The sequence below is a fragment of the Trachurus trachurus genome, assembly GCF_905171665.1.
Source record: "Trachurus trachurus genome assembly, chromosome: 5".
NCBI classification, from domain to species: domain Eukaryota; kingdom Metazoa; phylum Chordata; class Actinopteri; order Carangiformes; family Carangidae; genus Trachurus; species Trachurus trachurus.
The window spans coordinates 11506004-11526396 of NC_139896.1; the positions used below are offsets into that span (position 1 = coordinate 11506004).

The 20393-nt window shown below is 44.7% G+C and overlaps 1 protein-coding gene across 4 annotated transcripts in view; it reads left to right on the forward strand.

Annotated features, from left to right (window-relative positions):
• The first annotated feature begins 1398 nt into the window (after positions 1-1398).
• The window catches only part of fgd5a (FYVE, RhoGEF and PH domain containing 5a), a 36456-nt gene continuing 17461 nt past the window's right edge, over positions 1399-20393 (forward strand). For all 4 annotated transcript variants that reach the window (XM_083971753.1, XM_083971755.1, XM_083971754.1 and 1 more), the window contains exons 1-7: positions 1399-1719; positions 3679-6421; positions 14475-14592; positions 15583-15641; positions 16034-16064; positions 18762-18913; positions 19569-19725. In XM_083971753.1, the coding sequence (XP_083827879.1) occupies positions 1710-1719; positions 3679-6421; positions 14475-14592; positions 15583-15641; positions 16034-16064; positions 18762-18913; positions 19569-19725 (3270 nt within the window). In that variant the 5' untranslated portion in view covers positions 1399-1709. The remainder of the gene's footprint in view (positions 1720-3678; positions 6422-14474; positions 14593-15582; positions 15642-16033; positions 16065-18761; positions 18914-19568; positions 19726-20393) is intronic.

Below are 20393 nucleotides of genomic sequence, written 5' to 3' on the forward strand. Positions count from 1 at the left end.
CACCTGCAGCAGAGTCTAATCCTTCCTGCACCAAACCATCTGGAATGGGGATTTCGCTGGGTGTATAATGTATGGGTCTGTGCGTGGCTGCAGCAGTCAGGACCGGAGCCATGCAGAGATACAGCACAGCTGATTCTTTTATTGTGCTTCTCCACTCGATCACTATCCACTCTACCTCTCCTGTAAACACCCCTGAGGTCTGCTGCATTGTTTGACCTTCAAGTGTGTGGAAGAGGAGAGGAGAGGAGAGGGATGAACAAAAGGGGGGTGGTAGTGGTGGTGGTGAGATATTCCCCTCCCAATGTGTGGGCGTTTAACCAGCATTGGGGATCTGTCAAATCAAAGACCCCAATTGGGCGACGCTCCCAGCCTCCCAGTGTGTTGCACAAGGTGTCTCTGTCCTTGAAAGCTCAACGTGAGTCCCACGACTGGAGCCGGTCAAAGTTTTGTCTGTTCCTCGAAACATCAGGGGCTGTGCACGGCACCAGTCAGTCACCCAGCTCTGCTAGGGGTTACCGAAGGGGTTAACACCGCCAACCTTTCCCATCTGTTGCTAGGGAAGTGTTGCCTGTTGTGCAGGAAACAGGGAGAGCGGTTTCCTGTTATGAAGAAAGGTTTTTAAAGGGTTGCATTCATTCAATCATGCAACAGATGCCGCGCCAGGAAGCCCGGCCAATAGCAAAGAGCTTCGTGTGTCCTAGAGAAACTGTTTTTGGAAACTGCTTTTAGGAACCTTTCTTTCTATGCACTGGTCTGCTTCAGGAAACAATCCATGAGCAAAACATGTCGAAGAAAACAGTGAGAAGAAGATCCGTCTGTAATCCTCTGAACTCATTCCGCGTTGAAAAGTGTGTCATGACACAGTGCAATAGCTCGTGTAAAGCTGAGAGTCTTAACTTTGCAACTGTTGTCATCTGTCTGAACTGTGTCATTGATGAGACACGTGCTATGGAGACTACAGCAGACTGAGGGAAGAATCTATAAGAGCTCATTATCTGTTCAAAAACAGTATAAGGGAGCTATACTGATTAGATGTAAGGCATAGCACAGTAAAACAAAAAAACAATTAAGAGTGACTGAAGTGTGGTTTATAATATGTTTGTAGTCCAAATCTCCCGCACTGAGTGGGTTTGGTCTAATTCATTTGAAGCCCGCTGCCTGTAGACAAACGCTGTGGCGCCACATCTGTGGAGCAGTGCCCTGAAACAAAACGCGGCCAGATGTGGATATAATGACCCTCTGATGCTCCCCGTGCAATATCCTATCTGTCCCTGCAATAACTGAGATATGATGCTGTGTGTGTGCGCGTTGCAACAATGAAACGTGAAGAGAGAGTGAGTTTGTTTCGCGCTCTACGTCCGCGCCGCTCCGTGTAGTGTAGTGTAGTCCTGCCTCAGGAAGCGCCAGGCAGCACCTCCCGTTTCCACACACAGGAGCGCACCAGTTCACTGTAACACCAGCACTGGAGATGCACGCCGTCGTCTGAACGCTCAACAGCTCACTGAGCCCCCGCAGACGTCCTCCACAAGTAGACTTCAGCTGGAGAAGTAAAACAAGGCGAAGATGCTCATCAACTCCTCATGTGCGACTTGATTTTTAGCGCAATGTTGGTGAATTTGGGTGAAGTTTCCACGTCGTTTGGAGGGACGCTGTGTGCGCGGGGAAACATGAGGATAAGTGTCGGAGCCCGTGGATGATGATGTCCCAGAATGAACGCAGGTGGGTTGTCTTTTGGTGCCTTTTATATTCACATAAACCAAACTTTCCACGTTTTTTCATAGTAAGCAAAGTGGTACAGAGCTTTTGTGTGTGCATTGAGGTTGAGAGGTGGAGTTATTAATGATACGTACTGGTATCTTAAATTTAACTTGAAAACGTTTAATCTGCTTATTATTGCTTATTTCACAATAAAAAAGGCAAATTCATTCAACCTAATGTAGAATGATGTAGTGTTTGCAATTAGTCCAGTGACAAAAATGAAATAAATTCAATTATGTACACAATTGTAGATTAATCTGTCTTCAACTATGCTGTTAAAATGAATATGTGATGAATTTTGAATTGGTTTCAATCCATACCTCGGATAAGCACATAAGTCTCTGTAAAGTTGAAGATCTCCTCTGGAGACATGTTCTGTTCTAGTACTACTGATAGGATTACAATCTGTGTCTGTAATGGTACACACAGCCATTGTCCTATACATTTTATACAATCCTTTCCTGTATTAATAATTCCTCAAAAGTAAGAAGCTGAGAAATGAGGTGGTTGTTGTTGTTCACAAATGAAATCTAGTTTCAATCTACAGCCTTGTCACTGTAGATTTTCAGCAGCTTTAGACATATCCTGTAAATTTGGCACAGCCGCGGTCCCAGTGTCTATCTCTTCCTCTGTTTCAGAAACATTTGTTTTAATTGAATTCTTGTTGCATAATTCATATCCTGTTGTTTGCAGTTGGGTGCTTTGTCAGACTGGGACCCTTGTTTTCTCTCCCAGTTTTATTGTTCTTTGACGCACTCAAAAGACCTTTCCCCCCTCAAAAAAAAGTGTGTGCGTGTGTGTGTTTGCGTGTGTGTGTGTGTGTGTGTGTGTGTGTGTGTGTGTGTGTGTGTGTGTGTGTGTGTGTGTGTGTGTGTGTGTGTGTGTGTGTGTGTGTGTGTGTGTGTGTGTGTGTGTGTACATATCTATATGTGTGCGGTTGTGCACGTCTGTGTATGTTTCGTGAGAATCGGGGAAGAATGACGAGAAGGAAGTCCATTTGTGTTGTGAAAATGTGTACTCCTGGAGAGGTTCATGGAGGAGTGATGAGGGGCCATGCTGTTAATGTCCTTCCCCCCATGGACATCCTGTGTGGAGTCCTGTGTGCAGGCTCTGCTGGAGTAAGAACCTGGGGCTCATAAAAGCAACAGCACAGTGACACAGAGAAAATATATGTAGGCCTACACCTGTCACACACACAAAAAAAAATCATATTCACACTAATGGTCTTGACAAAGAGAGAGAGGCAGAAAGAGAGAGAGAGAAAACACTCAGAGATAGCCAAAGAGTGCACACAGGGTTTAATAGGATGTGCGTCAGGGCAGGTACTAAATAACAGGAAGAGACAAGGGGTGTACACACTTTGTTAAGTATGGGTGTGTTTCATGACAATTCTAAATTTCACGAGCCGTCCTACTCTTTAATGACTTGACACATTTTTTTTTACCTCTAAATACACAGTCCAAGTAGAAAAACAAGATGACCAGTGTCAAAATGAGCAGAATCATGGACTTGCTGTGAAGTGTAACCATCACTTACTGTATGTTGTGATTTCATATGTTCATAATAATGAGAATTGTAGAATGAGAATTAAATCACTGCACAAATTATTTCTGAAATAATTGTTTATCCGGTCCTGCTGTAAGCCACCAACCTGCATGTGTCATTTCCCAGACAGGGAGATGTTATTGTTCCTCCTGTAAGTACCCTGTGGCTCTGTTGTTTTTCCTGCTGATAATGTCCCCTGCAGCATTCAGCATGTCTCTGACTGCTGCGCTGCACAGGTCTGGGCTTCCCCTTTGCTCTCCTTACAGAAGCAGGGCCTTTGTGTTTTTAGTTTTTTTAGTTTTAGTTAGAGAACAGTAAAAAAAAAAAAATTGCTTTTTAAACAGCTTTTTAATTATCTTTCACTCTTGTGTGCAGATTTTCAGAATCCGCTGCAAGTTCCTCAGCCAAAGGTCCGCAGTCATCTGACCATCAAAGTACAGTCCAAGCTGATGTCCGGTCCGTGTGCCCGTGTCCGTGGTCCGAAACCGCCTGTCGCCCCCAAGCCAAGACCCCTGTATGAGTCTCACCAACGGGGGGAGCTCTGTCCCCCTCAGAGCCTCAGTAACGGAGACCTGTCTCACTCTGATGGGGAGAGTGAGGATCTCCATGAGATGGCTGAGGAGAGTCCGGATCAAGAGCACATGACACATGAGACTAATGACAACGGCACAGGAGACAGCGACAAAGAGGACACAGCAGAGGAGGAAAATGAGGAGGAAACCGCAAAAGAAGCAGATGTGGTAGTAAATGATGGCGACATAGACAGCATTGGCTCTGAGGAAACACTCAAAGGAGATGACGGTCCTGCTGTCGACACTACTGAAGATGAAAACACTGACAATGACTTGAACCAGCCTGAAGGTGGCAGTCACACTGATGATGAAACCACATCAACACCTTCTGTTCTCCTGACTGAGGACGAAGCAGGAGAGGAGGAGGAGGAGGAGGAAGAGGAGCAACAGAGTTGTAGTAAAAAGACTGAAACGCCCTGTGATGCTACAGGAGCCTCTGAGGATCAAACAGAGTCGCTCAGTCAGGGCGATAAGGACGAGGTTGTTGGAGTTAAAGAAGCAGAGAGTGACCACGGTGAGGACTGTTTGCAGACTGAGCTGGAGGATGGAGGATTTGCATTTGGATTCACTGTGCTTCCCACTGTAACTGAAGAGTATCCCTATGATGTGATTGGCCCCAATGACGACGCCAGTGATACATGTGAGTCATGTGACCCAACTGAAGCAGGGGACACAGAGGTTTGGCAACCAGAACGGGCCACCAAGGACCTGTCCGGCTGTTTTCGCTTCACAGCCAGCACCGAGGATGTGTTTGGGCCTTATTCAGTCATAGAAGCTGTTCCGGGAGACATGACCGCCACCGCTGACCCTGAGTGGAGTCAGGATGACGCAGACGACAAAGCTTCAAATGAACTGCAAACCGAAGGTGCTTCTAACCAGGAACCGTTCTATGTGTCATCAGATGACGTGGACAAGCTGGAGGATAAACAAGCCCTATCAGACCAGGGGGAGCCTGAGGAGGCCACAGAGCCGTCCGATCAGCACCAAGACAAAGCAAAGGATGTCGAGTCAGCAGATGAGTACGCAGATATTGATGATTCGCTCTGTCCTAAAGATGGCTTTGAGCAGCTGGAGTGTGTCTCATCGGAGGATTACGTCGAGATAGGCGATGAGGACGAAGAGGAAGAAACGGAGAAGAGACATATTAAAGGAAAAAGTGCAAAAGAGAGAACGGCCAAGCGGGATCAGATCTTCCACGACCAGAGGAAAAGCTGCCAGCCTCGCCTCAGGCTGTGCAACATCACAGTGCCAACAGACCTGGACCTGGGCCGCACCCCGGAGCTCACCAACAGAGTGGTGTTTGCCCACACCACCGAGGCCTTTGAGGAAGACATTGAGGAACTGGACTGCCACATCGTGCCTTACTACGAGGACACAGACTCCGGCAGCGAAGAGCATATTTACGAAGAGGCTGGGTTTGACTCAGAGGGGGAGAATTTTATAACACTGGATAGGAAGACTATTGTCACACGGTCGCGCTCTTATTCTGGGAAAGTTCCAGGATATGTCCCCGAAACTGTCCCAGAGGAGACAGGGACAGAGTACCAGACTCATGATTACTGTACAGTGGCCTTGGACAAGAGCAGCGAACCACAGCAGCCCGGAGTCAACTGTTTGATCCCGTCTGTGAAGTCTCGCCGCTTCTTATTGTACTCCCGCTCCGCAGAGGGTAAAGAATTGACATTGACATCTCCAACAGAGATCAACCAATCTCTGAGGGATGAGATCAGGATGAGGAGGAAAGACGATAACCTTTCCCTCCCATGTGTCATCACCTCTTCTGGAAGCTTCTCCCAGCGTAGCCATCAGTCGTCCAGCGGTGTTTCCACGCCGACTTCTCTGGTGGACATCCCGCCGCCCTTCGATTTGGCATACATCACTAAAAGACCAGTCACCAAGAGCTCGCCATCCCTCCTGATCCAGCATGAGCCCAGTGACATACCCAAGAAGAAGAAGTCCTCGTTTAAACGCTTCCTGGCGCTAAAGTTCAAGAAGAAGGCGGATTCGAAGGGTTTCAGCGACGGAAGCGTCCGCTCCTCGCGTTCTTCCTCCGAGTCCAGCCACCACGGCCCAGTGAGAGTCATAGAGCTTGACCGTAGGAGCACCGGCAGCTCTCCTCAGCCGCAGTCCCGCATGGTGAACCCCCAGCAGCGTGCCGCGGACTTACCCTCCACCTTTATCCTCTACAACAACCACCAGAGGAGGAAAAGCGACCTCAAATCGTACGGCAGGGGCGTCTCCAGAGTGGAGTCCTTCGAGGAGCGTCCTCGCCGCTCCGTCATGCCGCTGCCTTTGACCAAACCCCGCTCCATCTCCTTCCCCAGCGCAGACACCTCAGACTATGAAAACATCCCGGCCATGAGCTCAGACTACGAGAACATCCAGATCCCAGGCAGGCCCACCAGATCCCACACTGTGACTGAGTTTTTTGAGGATCCAAACCGCACAACGACAGTCGCCTGCAATGAAAACGATGGCTATGTGGATATGAACAGTTTCGCTGGGATTGAAAGCAAACACCAGACGTCGAAAGAAGACACCGAAAGGTACAGTAATCAATTACTTTAATCGAAATGGTTTTGTACCCCTCCCCAAACAAACGATAAAAGGTTGATTCAACCAAGTAACAAAAGCACATACAGTTTGTGTCCATGCTGAGGGAATCTTCAATTCTTTTCAAACATGTGTCTGTGTCTGAAATATCTGTTTCCAGCTCATAATGGTTGACTCAAAATGGTGGAGTTGAATGGTTTGTTTGTGATAAAAAATGAGATCTTCTCCTGTTAAACTACAGACCACTGTGTGAATAGTTTTCATTAGAGCTACTTTACACTGAAGAAATACTGTGGGCAGTGTTGTTGCACCATTTTTATTATGTTCTTCCCATAACAATCAGTAATCAGTGAAGTATTAACTCGATGATTGACCTTTATAGTTTTGTTATTTTAAAGAGACCCCGAGGAGTTTGCTTTTGGTTATAAAAGAGTCTCATATTAATGTGGATGAATCTACATTACCCACACTTGTTAATGGGTCTATTTTTGGTAAATATATCGTTTTGTCTTTATAGTTATTTTGATATTATTATTTAGTGGTCGACTCGCCCAGCATTTCCTAGTTTCGGTTTCCTGGACGCTGCCCGGCGGGTCATGGGAATAACGCCGCCGGATCGCCATTTATGGTCGGAACTACGACGGCATCTGATCGCCTTCGAACCACCGACTTTCATTCTTGATTAATGAAAACATTTTTGGCAGATGTTTTCGCTTTCGTCCGTCTTGGGCCGGTCCAAGAATTTCACCGTGCGCGCGGAGGCTCATGGGAAATGTAGTGTGAAAAAAACACTTCGCTTTCCAAAACTCCTCGTAGTCCCTTTAATCTTTAGTACTTTATTGATCATACTTTTTTTTGACAGTAGATGAATCATTGAAAACATGTTTTAGGTGAACACAACTCTTATTATTTGGACACGGGAATCACCTTACAATTTCATTTTAGAAATATTTAATCAATATAGAAATTGACTGACTGATTAATATCTAACTAAACAGTCATCATTTGCAGCCTCCTGTTTGTCTTTAACATGTTGATCCACAGAGACTCATACATGTCAGTTCTGGAAACTAATCACATCCTGTAATTTCACCTTTCTAGACAGTGGAACTGCTGCACATTAAAAGTGTTGAGTCGAATTGTCAGGCATGGATCTGTAGCTCCGGTCTTTACCCGTGAACAGCTGACAGATGCTCTCCCAGTGTATCACACATGAGCAGGGGGCACCTGGCTGAGTAGAATTAGATCTCCCTCTTGTAGCTAAGTGTTCGCTGAGAGATGAGCCGCCTGCTGTGTCAGGCACCGCTGGCTTTGAGAAGATGGACAATGCATGAGGGAGAGCTTATTCCTGTTTTTCATTTAGTAGATTTAGAGGTCGCATCTGGTGCCACTGCGGAGATGAGGGAACAGGTATGGGCAAGTGTGTAGCTCACAAAGCACAGGTTATTCACAATTCACTAATTATGAGCTGCAATTAAAGGTGAAAAAATGTGGGGGAGTTCTTTTAACACAGTGAAGTGGAGGAGAAGGAAGAGGAAAAAGGTGACGGAGAAAGGGGAGGGGATGTGTTAACAGAAGAAGCAGAAGAGTAAGAAAACAAAGAGCATGGCGACCAAGTACGGCGGAACAAAGAGGGGGAGGGTGGAAGAAAGAGCAGAAGAAAGGGTGCAGGAGCAGCTCTGTTGTAATTGCTCTCCTGTACCTGACACTTATGGTTAAGTTTAGGAGGGCTTTTATTAAAGTGGCTTTCTCTCAAGTGCTTCTCTTTCATTGGACCCTTGAGGGGCTGCAGGATTTACTGCAGTGTGTGATAGAGTGAAGAATCACCGTGGTCAGACTGTACCAAATTACCCTGGCCTGTGCCACAGCGTCGGCCACTCTGGGCCACAGTCTTCCCCCAGTCTTAATAAAATAGTTGTGTTTGATGACCTGTGTGAAGTCAAAGAGATGGGCCATTACCAAGAGCTGCCTTTAGGGCTCAAGATGATCTTGGGGCAAAATGCCCAGTATGTCTCAGTATGTTTTCCTTTGGTGTCCTTTGTTTGTAATGTGGAGCCAACCGTTTCATTGTGCACATTCTCTCTTTTATATTTATTTCACCAATATAGAAACAGGCTCAGCTTGCAGTGCATATAACATGCTTAGTAGTTATCTTTCCACCAGGTGTTTGTTCTCTGCAGTAGAAACTATACCATGATTTCTCCACTTTTTTATGTCCAGTGCACTTTGAAATTTATACTTTAAATTTCAACATTTTAAACCCTGCCACCTCCCAGACAATGGTCCCTCAGTGAGGCGCTCTTTTTCTCCTGGTGATGTTATCGATGTGGCTCATTGTGTGGCGGTTGCTCTCACACCGCTCACAGTGATGCAAAGAAGCTATCTGTCCTGTCAGCTCGCCTTCACTGCATTCCCCCTGGAGATGCCTCTGTTGCCACGGCCACTCTCAGGAGCGTCTGTATGAGCCTTTTTTATGTTTATTTGAGCATTAGTGCATATTTGTGCCTAGTACTTGTGTGCCAACAGTGTAACTCATCTGTTGTCAGTGCAGGTGCTTGTCCTCGTCTTTGTGTGTACATCTTGCACCTCATGCCACGATCCCCAGGCCACCCAGCAGACGATGGCAGTGATTTATTGAGAACACATTCAACAGCTGACGTGGTTGTGTGCCCACAGAGAAACAGTGGATTTTTGTGGTGAGGAAAATGACTGAATGGCCCCAGAGCTGTGCACACAAAAAGGACCATGCCTACAGTAGCAGGCATGCATTTTAAAGAGAACTTACAAAGCTGCTGTGCCACAAGCTTGGATTGTTTCCACTTGTGTGATTAATGTATAGCGCTATTCAAGCCCTAGCTCAGCACAAGTATTCAGCCTAAGCAAAGAGACATGTTCATTAGCAAGCTGCCATATAGCACACTGGAAAAAGGAAAAAAAAATCACACTAATGATTCATCCCAGGCCCTAATCAAGGTGTTTGTTTGTATGCGTATACATGCATGCGCACACTGAGTTACAACTCTGTGCTGCTTTATCAAAGATGAAGCTCCGGCTAAGCGTGCTGCCTCAGCAGGACTGCCCCCACCGCGGAGCCGTGCAGCAACAAACGAGTAGTGAAAAGGACGTTTTAGCAAAGAAAGCCCACGATTTGTGTTTGTGTTCAACCTAGAGACCACTAAGTGTTCGTTATGTCAACTTGAAGCAGCTCCAGGTGGACTTACAACCATAATGCGGATGTTTTGCTCTATATGCACATAGTAAACAGTCTCTATAACGGCATGTTCAGTAAGGAACTGCCCATGTTGGCAAAATTGTGTATTTCTACTTTACCCTTTGGCATCGTTTTCCCCTCAAACTGTTGGACATGAACCTCTTCAGAGTGATGACAAAGCCCTGCCATGGCCTCTAAAACAGCTCCTCCACCCACTGTTATGTTAGTGTTAGTAGTGATGAGGGAGCCATCTTAAGTACATTGTTGTACTGGGTGTTGGCTGTGTGGCGAGGTGGTGGACAGGGCGTGTCGTTGGCTTGCCAGGCCTGGTGCCAGGCGCTCTGAGGTCATTGCCAGGTCATCCCCGGGGAGGAAGTGTCCAGCCTAGGAGCTTCCCACCAGCCTGTTTACAGGAAATGCAGGACGAGGGCGGGGCTCCAGCGGGAGGCAAGAAGGTGGAGACAGGGGAGGACAGATAGGATGAAGGTGGGAGAAGGGGGTCAGAGCGGTGGGCTGGAGGTTTTCCCAGACTCTCCCTTGAACAACAAGATGAGGTGTGGTCCCTTCAGGAATGCCAGGTCTGCTCTTTTTTGTTGCTCAAGTTTGGTCAGGAATGTCTCCTCTCGCCTCACACGGGATAAATCAGCTGAAAACGGGAGAACAGAGGTTGTAAAAACCTGTTACGTGCTTGAAAGACAACCTGTCACATGATGTGGGTGTTGTTATCCAAAGCCATCTCCCATCACATCACAGGCTTGGGCGGCAGCAGTCAGAGTGCCAGCATCTTCACAAATCCCCTCATCACAAACAGCAGCAGCAGCAGCACAACAGCCAACAGCCATCGGCTACATGTAATCACCTTCATTAAAAGCAGCAGACAATTTAAAACTGCTCCCATTGTCTTAACCCCCCCCCCCTCATTAGTATCAAAATCCTCTACAGTTAACCAGCCACTGAACATATTCATCTGCTCCTATTTGCAGTAATAGTGTCATAGTGGGAAAAAAAACCTGTCTGATTGCTCCTTATATTTTAATAGTCAATGTTTAGCTCAATTGAATTACATATTACAAGCATCATCAAATTCACAGGACTGGTGGTGTATAGGTCTTTTCTCAGAGAGTCATTGTGTCCTCCACCGAATTTGACACGGTAGATTTAACTCTGCCATGTTAGAAAAGACATTGTATTCAGCTGGCATAATGGTATTGCCTTAATGGTTTTGTGAAAGGGTTTCACGTATTCCTGTATTACAAAAACACTCAGTCACAGGTTTAATATGCTAATGGTATAAAAGCCGAACGAAGCTATAGAACATTATGGAATATTTGTGATATTATTGTAAGCCATGTGGGAAAATAAATATTCTCAACATCTAATAAATGCAGCTCTAGATATTGCACAATTAGATTTTAAAAATAAATAAATAAATAAATAGTTTAAATGTGATAACTCAGAGCAATTGCTTTGTTATTTTGAAATTAATTTCTTACTTTCAGGGAAGTGTTGTTATTAGAAACAGTCCTCCACTGAAGAACAAAATGTACGTTTCCAGGGTGTTGAAGGTGAAGGTGAAGCTTTTTTTGGATGGAAAGACTTCTCCTCATTCAGAAAGTAAATCTAAACACTTCGCACAATGCGCTTTTGAAAAACGCACCTCACCAGAGCACATCAGTTATTTAACCAACCATTTGTGCAAAATGCACTTCAGCCACCCAGAAGTGACTCATGCTGCTGGAGCTGTGGCATGTTATTGTCCCTCAATAATCTAAAGGACACAAACATCTACTGCAGAGTACAGATATTATGTGTTTGCATCCATAGAAGCCAAGCAAGTGAAGAAACTTTTCTTCAGTTGGTTCATTTCTCACAGTAATTTTTCAATCGGACACAAGAGCAACAAACAAGAGAGCAATATTTTATTTATTCTACGGGCTTACTGTTTTTTGCCATTTGTTCTCACAATGATACTGAATATACTGTAGATAGTGTACATCAGAGAAGAACAATACCATTTTATCAATAACCAACAATACATTACCATCAATACCAACACCACATGGCAATCTTCTCACTATATACAGTGATTTACACACATATTGTCTGCCTATCAGGATCAGAGATCCACTGATGGCCCCGTCCATCCCTGTCCTCTGCATTCTGCCATTGATTTTTATCAATATCACACTGGCTGTTACATTTCATTAGTGACAATGCACACAAATAGTGACCTGTTTTATTTCAAGCATATACCTGTAGTTTAAATTGTCAAATGCAGCCTGTTTCCATCCACAATGCCGCTGAATTTCGTTTCGGAGGGTTTGAATTGAGCTGGTTTTGCTGTTGTTGTACAGAATCTTGCTGGTGGTGAAGACTGGCTACGAGACATATTCATGAATAATGGAAAAAGTCATGATTGAACGCCTTCTGTATCAAAGCAGTGTAAAAGTATTCACAGTCGAGTTCCCACCCTCGACTGATACAGTGAATGTGCTAAGTGTTTTCAAAAAGTCGACATGAGACAAGTGAGAAAATGATTATTTAAAAAAAGAAAACAGTGCGAATGAGTTCAAAGGAGGAAGACCCCTCCAGCTTTCTCTACTTCTCAGCATCACCCAGGGGAGGCACAGTAGGTTGACCTGTCTGCTCTGAGGTCAACCATGAGTAATGGGCTGTAGGCACTTTCTCTAGCCCACCCAAAAGGGCCGACGAGCTGTGTGTGTGTGTGTGTGTGTGTGTGTGTGTGTGTGTGTGTGTGTGTGTGTGTGTGTGTGTGTGTGTGTGTGTGTGTGTGTGTGTGTGTGTGTGTGTGTGTGTGTGTGTGTGTGTGTGTGTGTGTGTGTGTGTGTGTGAATCTCATAAAGTGCAGGTATGTCTGAATGGAGATGAAGTCCACACTGTAACCCTGTTAGCCTTTGTTCTTCTCTCTCAGCGCACTCAGGGGGCTTTTTCACTTTAAGACGCCAGGACAAACATTCATAATGAGGCTGTGTGTGTGTGTGTGTGTGTGCATGTGTGTGTGTAAATTAATATTTATCCATGTAAGAGTGAATTAGTTATTACATTATATGCATCAAATTGTCCTTTTTATATTCTATTGTTTGTTCAAAGCAGAAAGTGACAGGAATAAGGTTGCAGCAGGTTTCCTTATCTATTAATCGGACAGCTGTTTTATCGATTAGTTGGATTATTGTTTAGTCAGTAAAATGTTTCTCAGCATCTTAAAAATCAATGTAACATTTGGCCAAGCTCCAAATAAATTCAGTTTACCATCATGTGAGAAAAACAGCAAATCTTCACAACTGATAACTTGAGATTTGTATGCGTCAACTGGTAAAATGTGTCAAAGACAAAGCAGGTTTCACTTAAAGCAGAAGTGAGTGATATATTTGTGTTAATATAAGTCTTAAATAGTTATATCTTCCGACAGCAATCACTTACATAGAGTGTTTGGACTGAAACACGGGTCTGTCAGTCCCTCTGCTCTGCTCTGAGTCGAGGAGAAAACATTTATCGTATCCTACAGTTTTTATCCAATGAGGAGAGAGAACGGCATGCAGGGCTGTGTGTGCAGCCAAGGAACGCCGTGAATGTGGTGACGTAGGGACGAGGACTGTTATGGTGCGTTCAAGGAAACTCGTATTTTTCCGACCGTGAAGTGGTACCAGTTCGATCTGGTACGAGTTCACCGGTCGGAAGTTACGAGTGGCCGTTATAGTGACTTTCACCGGTAAAACAGGTCGGAAAAACACGAGTGGGTTGCCTGGAACGCTACAAAGTCGTAAGTTGTGACTTGAAGCTGTAATTTACGATTTCAAAAGCCTGCCTGGAACGCAGCGTTAGCGAAAACGACCGGATCACTCACTTCTGCTTTAATTGATGGTGAGACTGCACAGTGAGTAAAAGCACTGAGCAGTAGTTTCATCAGAGAGAGTGAGAGAGAGCTTGTTTCTGTGATTTCTTGTGATTTCTGATTTTTTTTTTTGTTGAACCATGGTTGTGTTGACCTCTCAGGTATAAGACATTACTGCAGTATCTATACTACAACCGAACTGAAAGATTGCAAAGTTACATGTGGTAGTGCATTTCTGTACATTTTCTGCTATCTCCCATTATCCACCATATTATGTGACATACTGCAAAAACTGCCACTTTTACACTATACATAAATGCTCTGTTATGTAACATAGGTGTATTATATTATATACGACATAAACTTTCAATCTAACCTGGCAGAAATCCCTTGTTGTCCTCTAGCTGTCTTATATCTGCTTTTATAATACTTGCTATTATCCGGTCCTCACCCTGGCGGTGTTAAATGCGGTCAAGCATATTGAATGGGTCTTAATGGGCCAGAGGACATTAATAATTACAGCAGGTAACATTTAAAGGGATTACATTGTGAAATGACCTACAGGGTGGCCCCCTCAGGTACAGCGGCGCACAAAAGGATTAGGAGTGTCCGTACACAACTGTGCCATCTGTGAGAGGAACGACCCGTGAAAGGGATTACATTGGGCCACGGGAGGACGAATGGAAATGTTCAGAGACACACACAGGAAAAGGGAAAACATATATTAATAGGGGACTTAGAATATTGCTCAGTGTTTTGAGAATATGCTGCTAAAAAGATTATAGGCTATAGGACACAATCACTACCTTTTAGTAATTGTAAATTTGGAAAATGCCTCCTCTCTGTTGCTGTACATTTATTTATGGTTGAACCAAAGATATTGAAGACATGCTGCAGTATGTGTATGTATGTACATAACTGTTCTCATTTCAGTACTAGTGTTGCTTTTCGGTGCTAACGCTGTCTTCTCTCGCCATGGCAGTGCCTACACCGAGCCTTTCCCCATGAATCCTGCCTCTGCTGGGCTGTCAGGGGACGAGGACCACGGCCGAACCTCGGAGGAAGAAGAGGGGGTGGCGGATCAGAGTTACGACCGACAGGTGAGATACAGAGACATGTCGTTTGTTAGAGAAGCAGTTCTCTGAGCTATATAATGATCCAGCAAATCAACATGATGAATAAAAACACTGCGAGGAGCCTCTTAAATGTTTTATTATATTGATAGGTAGGGATTTTAAGACCTGACCAGAGATCCTGAGAGACATGCATGCACTATGGGACATATACAGGACTAATAGTGATCCACCTGTTACTAATATACACATCAATTTAGTTGTGAAGTGTCACCTCAACTCAAACTCACCCAGATGTCTGAACAGTGAATCTCCGATATGACGCCACCCGTTCTGCTGCTGCTGCTGCTGCCACCACAGTAATATTAGGCCCCTGCTCCCATCATGTGACACACATTTCCTTGTTTAATTCTTCTTCAAAGGAAAAAAAACACAATAAAATGAAGAAAATGCAGAGAGGAAGAGGACCAAGGAGACTTGAGTTGGCCTCTGGAATGGTTTTAATTTAATGGAAGTGTGTTTTGGTTTTATTTCAAGGAAATGAGGATCAGTAAATGCCTTTCATGAGGTATTTGTGAAATGCCCCACATAGGAAAAAATAACACCAACAAAGCACAGGAGCCTTGCCGGTAACCCCCCCCTAAATGGCTTCAATGTTATGTTTTGGCTCGGATGTTTTGAGACCCTGTGATTAGCCTCTAAATCAATGGGCAGCGTTGTTGTCACCACACACACACAGCATCTCATACATAATGCATCTGAATTTAAAAGTGCCGTATTTGAGAAAGGCTTCATGTCTATGCAGAAGTGTAATGAAATAATCTGTCTTATTTTGACAGCACATATCTTTAAAAAAAAAAAAAGGAGAAAAAAAAGTGAATTTTCTTTTTTACCAGTCTTCTTGGCTGCTTCATAGCTGTTCCTATTAATGTCTGAGAGGAATAAGTGCCCGCGGAGAGGCTTTAAACATTAGCTGTGTTCATTCATCTCCCACTGTTCTCCCTCCTTGTCACGCAGATTGATGGCCGATCCCGAGCGTTCTACGTCGCCAAAGAGCTCGTCGACTCTGAGAGACTGTAAGCATCTGCACTCGAGGAATTCCCCCCCAATTTGCACTTCTCTCCGTGCATGTCATCACACACAAACAAGCTGCATCTTATTTTTTTTCCCTATTGCACTCCTGGTCCTTCCAGCTCCCTCTTCCCTGCTACTATAAGCTCATCCACTGAGCTACCTGCAGACTGACTGACAGCCAATTACACGAGTGTCTGTTGTAACTTATTAAATACACCAGCCTTGTCCTTGCCCCGGCTACTTACTTAGCCATTCTTCTGATGTAGTTTTCCTCATCATGCATAATTAAAATAATTTAATGAGTCTTGTAAGATTAATGTGGTTGTGCAGAAGGTTGTAAATTCCTTTTTAGCAGTTTGAGTAAATCTCACACCTCTCTCTGCTTGTTTTGCAGACACGTCAGCGCCATCAAGCACCTTGAAGAGGTAAGAAAAGCTCACCTAAGCTTTAAATGTCTCCCTCTTCGAGGCCTATTAAACCGTCTTGAAAACCCACTGATAACATCATATCCTGTGTGTCTGCTCCCCAGTCTCTGTCTCCTTCTCCTCCTCCTCCTCCTCGCCCCTGTTGCAAGGCTCTGCTCAGGTTTATCAATGTTGTTGCAGCAAGGTCGACTTCCTGGTCTTGACAGAGTTGACATGTACTCTGGTGTGGTCAGTTGTAAGATGACGCAGCTTCCGTACACCAGCCACTCTCAGTGATGCTTTCCTTGTATCCTCGCTCCACTGATACTGGCGTGTGCAGATACACGAGCAACTGGTCTGGCACTCTGCTGCCTAAAGGTCACGAAAAGGCTGCTGGGGCCTTTTATAGTGTTTATATTGGATGCATGATATGAGCTCCTTATGTTGGAGGTTGGCCATAAAAACTGCGAAGTTCCCTCTCAACAGCGTAACAAATATAGTTCAGGCAGGACAGAGGATTTTAAAGGTGAGCTGTGGTAAGCCTCCTGAGGTCAGTTGTGCATCACGGCCAACTGTCGTCATCTGTTCCCATCATTCCTCACTCTCTGCCTGTCAAAACAAAACACGAACACGTCCCTGCAGAGTTAGGAGCAAAGAAGGACGCTGAGACGGTAAACAACAATTTTTTTTCTTCGATCAAAAAGGAATCTCTTAAAAGGAGGTGGAATAGTGTGTGGAGCTGCTGTGGCGTTGGTTGTCGGTACAAATCTGACAGGTAGAGAGATTGAACCGAGAGAAGCCCATCAGTCAGCCTGTACCTTATAACCTTGAATAAGGTCATAACCTGAATTTCTTACGTGTGCCCCCTCGCTGTGATTTATGAAAGCCTGCCGCGAGTACAAAAGCAGCTGCTTTGTGTAATGTGCAATTTGAGGCCATTAAAACGGCAACTAATGCAAATATTATGCAACGGACTCCTAATAATCATAAATCTCCGATCTCATCATGACGCTCAATTATACTAATTAGCAGAGACAGAAACATATGCTGCAACTCGATGCGGGCGTCGGTGCTTCAGATGTGACGTTCTCACGGTAATTTGTTGTCTGAACCATTTTTCAGAGTAAATCGTCTGTTTATACACAAAATTTCCCACTTTAAAGGACACTGAGAGGCCTCGGCTTGTTGGTTCCTCTTCAGGGTTACGATGCCACCTAATTTAATCTCTCTGCCGCCGTTCAGAGGTGACTTTGAAGGCTTTTTCATCACGCCGTTGCATAATGCATAGGTACCAGTGTCAGGCTCTTATTAGTCTTCAAAGAGTGATTTGTGGAGGTGTTAGTTTCTGTTTGATGCGAGCTGATGTCATAATTAGCATGACACCCAGCGATTCCCGAGCAGGGAAACGCTCCAGCGGCACAACATGCACAAACACAGAGTTTGAGGGGTGGTGGGGGGGGGAAACAGGAGCAGTGTTAAGTGAGAGGCGCACATGAGCTATTGTTCCATTGTTTGATAAGGAATAACAAGAATACAAAGAATTTCCAGACCCTGTCTCCACATAGGAAGGGAGGCCATGCTCCTCTTCTAAAGGACTTTCCCTGTAACAGCTTCGATATGTGAGCCACAGACTTCTTTTTTTTTTCTTATTATTTGTAACCCGTGACCTCTGGACAGATTCTCCGTGCTGAGCTGTAACCGAACATGACTGCTTCCTCGGCCAAGTGCTTAACGCTGCTTCTTGACCCAACAAACGTGAGGAAAATGGGGATAAGGTGGAGAGTAAAGGAAGCAGCTCCTCTCATTCATGGGTCTGAATCCATGTGTGTTTATGTACTGTAACCTGGGAGACAAAGTCAACCAGAGTTGTTCAGCATCAGACATGATGAATGTTAACTTATCTATCGATCGATCGTGCATGATGAATGTCATGTTCTGAAGCGCCCGGTGTCACCACATCATTTCACCTCCAGCTGGGACGTCTCTATTTGTTTTATGTCTGTGCTTTACTCAGAACGGGAACAGACGGGCTTTATATATATTTTATATATGATGCTGGCCTCTTTACCCACAGAGGAAGCAGAGACTTTTTTTTTTTTTTTTTTAAAGCATGTTGCCTTCTCACGTTTTTTCTGTCTTCGTTTGCTGAGTAGCTAAATGACCTCACTTGTGTGTGTGTGCCATAACTCCCCATATTAGTCCTCTTAGTCACTGACACTGTAGCTATTAAGGCCGGCTGCACAAGTTTTATGTCTGCTGAATGGACTTCAATGGACTTATATTAACTGTATATTAGTGAATATCGGGTCCTTGTCTTCAAAGAGATGAAAAGTGGGGGCTATGTACAAAACGGCATTGTGTCATTGAGCACCAAGGTCATTATGCAACAACACCTGGTGTGTAGCTCTTGTGCAAGCAGTGCCGCCTTTCCTGAATGCCTGGACAGAGCCCAAAGTACTGAGGTGATATGAAGGGAGGGTGGCAGGAAGGATGTTTAGGAGGATCTGACCTTCCTTCCTTCCATTTTTCTCCCCCCTGTTCATACCTCATTCCTCTACGCTTTTAATCCCTCCTGCTCTCTCTCCCTCCCTTCCTCCTTCCTTCCATCCCCACAACCATTTCCTCCATTCCTCTCTCTATTCTTCGCCCCCCCAACAACTTTGTGTCATATAAAAAAGATCTGTCCTCATGAATCCTGTTTTCCCCTCTCTGGTGCAGGACTTTAGGTCAGCGGTGGTCAACGCAGCGGGTGAGGATGGGGAGCCAGCGCTGGAGGAGCAGAGACTGGGAGAGATACTGGGCGTGTTGCCCCAGGTCTACACCCTCCACAGCAGCATCCTCACCGAGCTGGAGGAGCGCATCGGGCAGTGGTGAGAAACACCAGTCAAATCTGTCGACGCTGAATATCTATTAAGTGTTGGGAAAATGTTTAAGAGCAGTTTGTGTTGGAGTTTTTAATCAAATTCAGTGCAGATTAATCAACACCCAGGAGCCCCTGTAGTGTGTTTTTCTCATTTTTTATTTGGTCCTGATAGGAATAGTTCAATATTTTGGAAAATACATCTTTTAATTTATTTCCTAAAGCCAAGAAATTAAATTAGCAAACCAATATCCATCTATTCAGCATAAAGTCAGGGGACAGAGAAGCATTTAGTCTGGATCTGAACAAATGCAATAAAAATATGCCTGTCTATTCCTCTGAAGCTCACTCGTTAAGATCATATAATTTTTACACTTTACACATAGTTACATGCCAAACTATTTTCTAGTCAGCATAGTGAAGTCCAGTCACAGCTAGATAAACTAAGCTAAGCTAAGATGGTGGTGTTTATTTCCCAATATTTAGAGCTATTAATTAATAACAACTCACATGGCAAAATGTTCTCATCTGTTTGTGAAATATTAATCTAGAAAAAGTAGGAAGATGATAACTGAGGTAAAAGCGGGCGGGACAAGGTCGATATTAACTGTACATACGGTATCTAAAGAGACTGTACTTCATCTTTGATTTCCCTCACTGTGAAGGGAGGAGAGCCAGAGGGTGGTGGATGTGATCCTGTCTCGTCGGGAGGACTTCAGTGTGTTTGACACCTACATCTCAGAGTATGACCGCAGCATGTCCTTACTGGAGGAGAGCTGCAGGAGCAACTCAGCCTTCGCCAGCATCGTCAAGAAATTTGAGGTAAGGACAAGAATGTGAACCAGATGTTGAGTAATGTTGCTGTGACTTCTTGTCCTTCGTCTTATAGCTCTGTTTTCATTTTGTTTTCTTATTATGAACACTAAGTGCCAACAATGTGTGGGTGTGAAGCTCTGCGTGGCTCCCAAGGATCCTCCTTAAAACTGTTTTGACAGTCACATATTTAAATCTCAGGTTCAGTTTCCATGTTTGCGGAGGGAAAATGAGACCTTGTGATTGTTTCCACAGAGCAGGGATTGGACCTGGTATTTCCCCTGATACTCAGCAGCTCTCAACTTATTTTTTTGTCACCCAGCTTCCATGGGGAGATAATGACCTTTGCTAAACCCTCCCTATCCAGCTCCTCTCCATGGGACTGACCTTTCCACTGTCATGCTCGCATATTTTATATCCACTCAACACCAAATTCTTTGTCCAGCATGAATCTCTTCATCCTTGATGCTCCCTGGGGAGCCAGGAAGTGTGGTTTGGGGGGGAAAAAGGATCAAAATCCAATGAAGGTTTTGTCTGAATTGTGCTCTTGGATTTCCTAATCAACACTTTGCCCGTGTGTTGAATAGGAATGTATACAGTCTGTTTTGGCAACAATGCAACTGACTGTTTTTAACTAAAAGACAGGATATTAAGAGAGCCCATAGATAAGGCCTCAG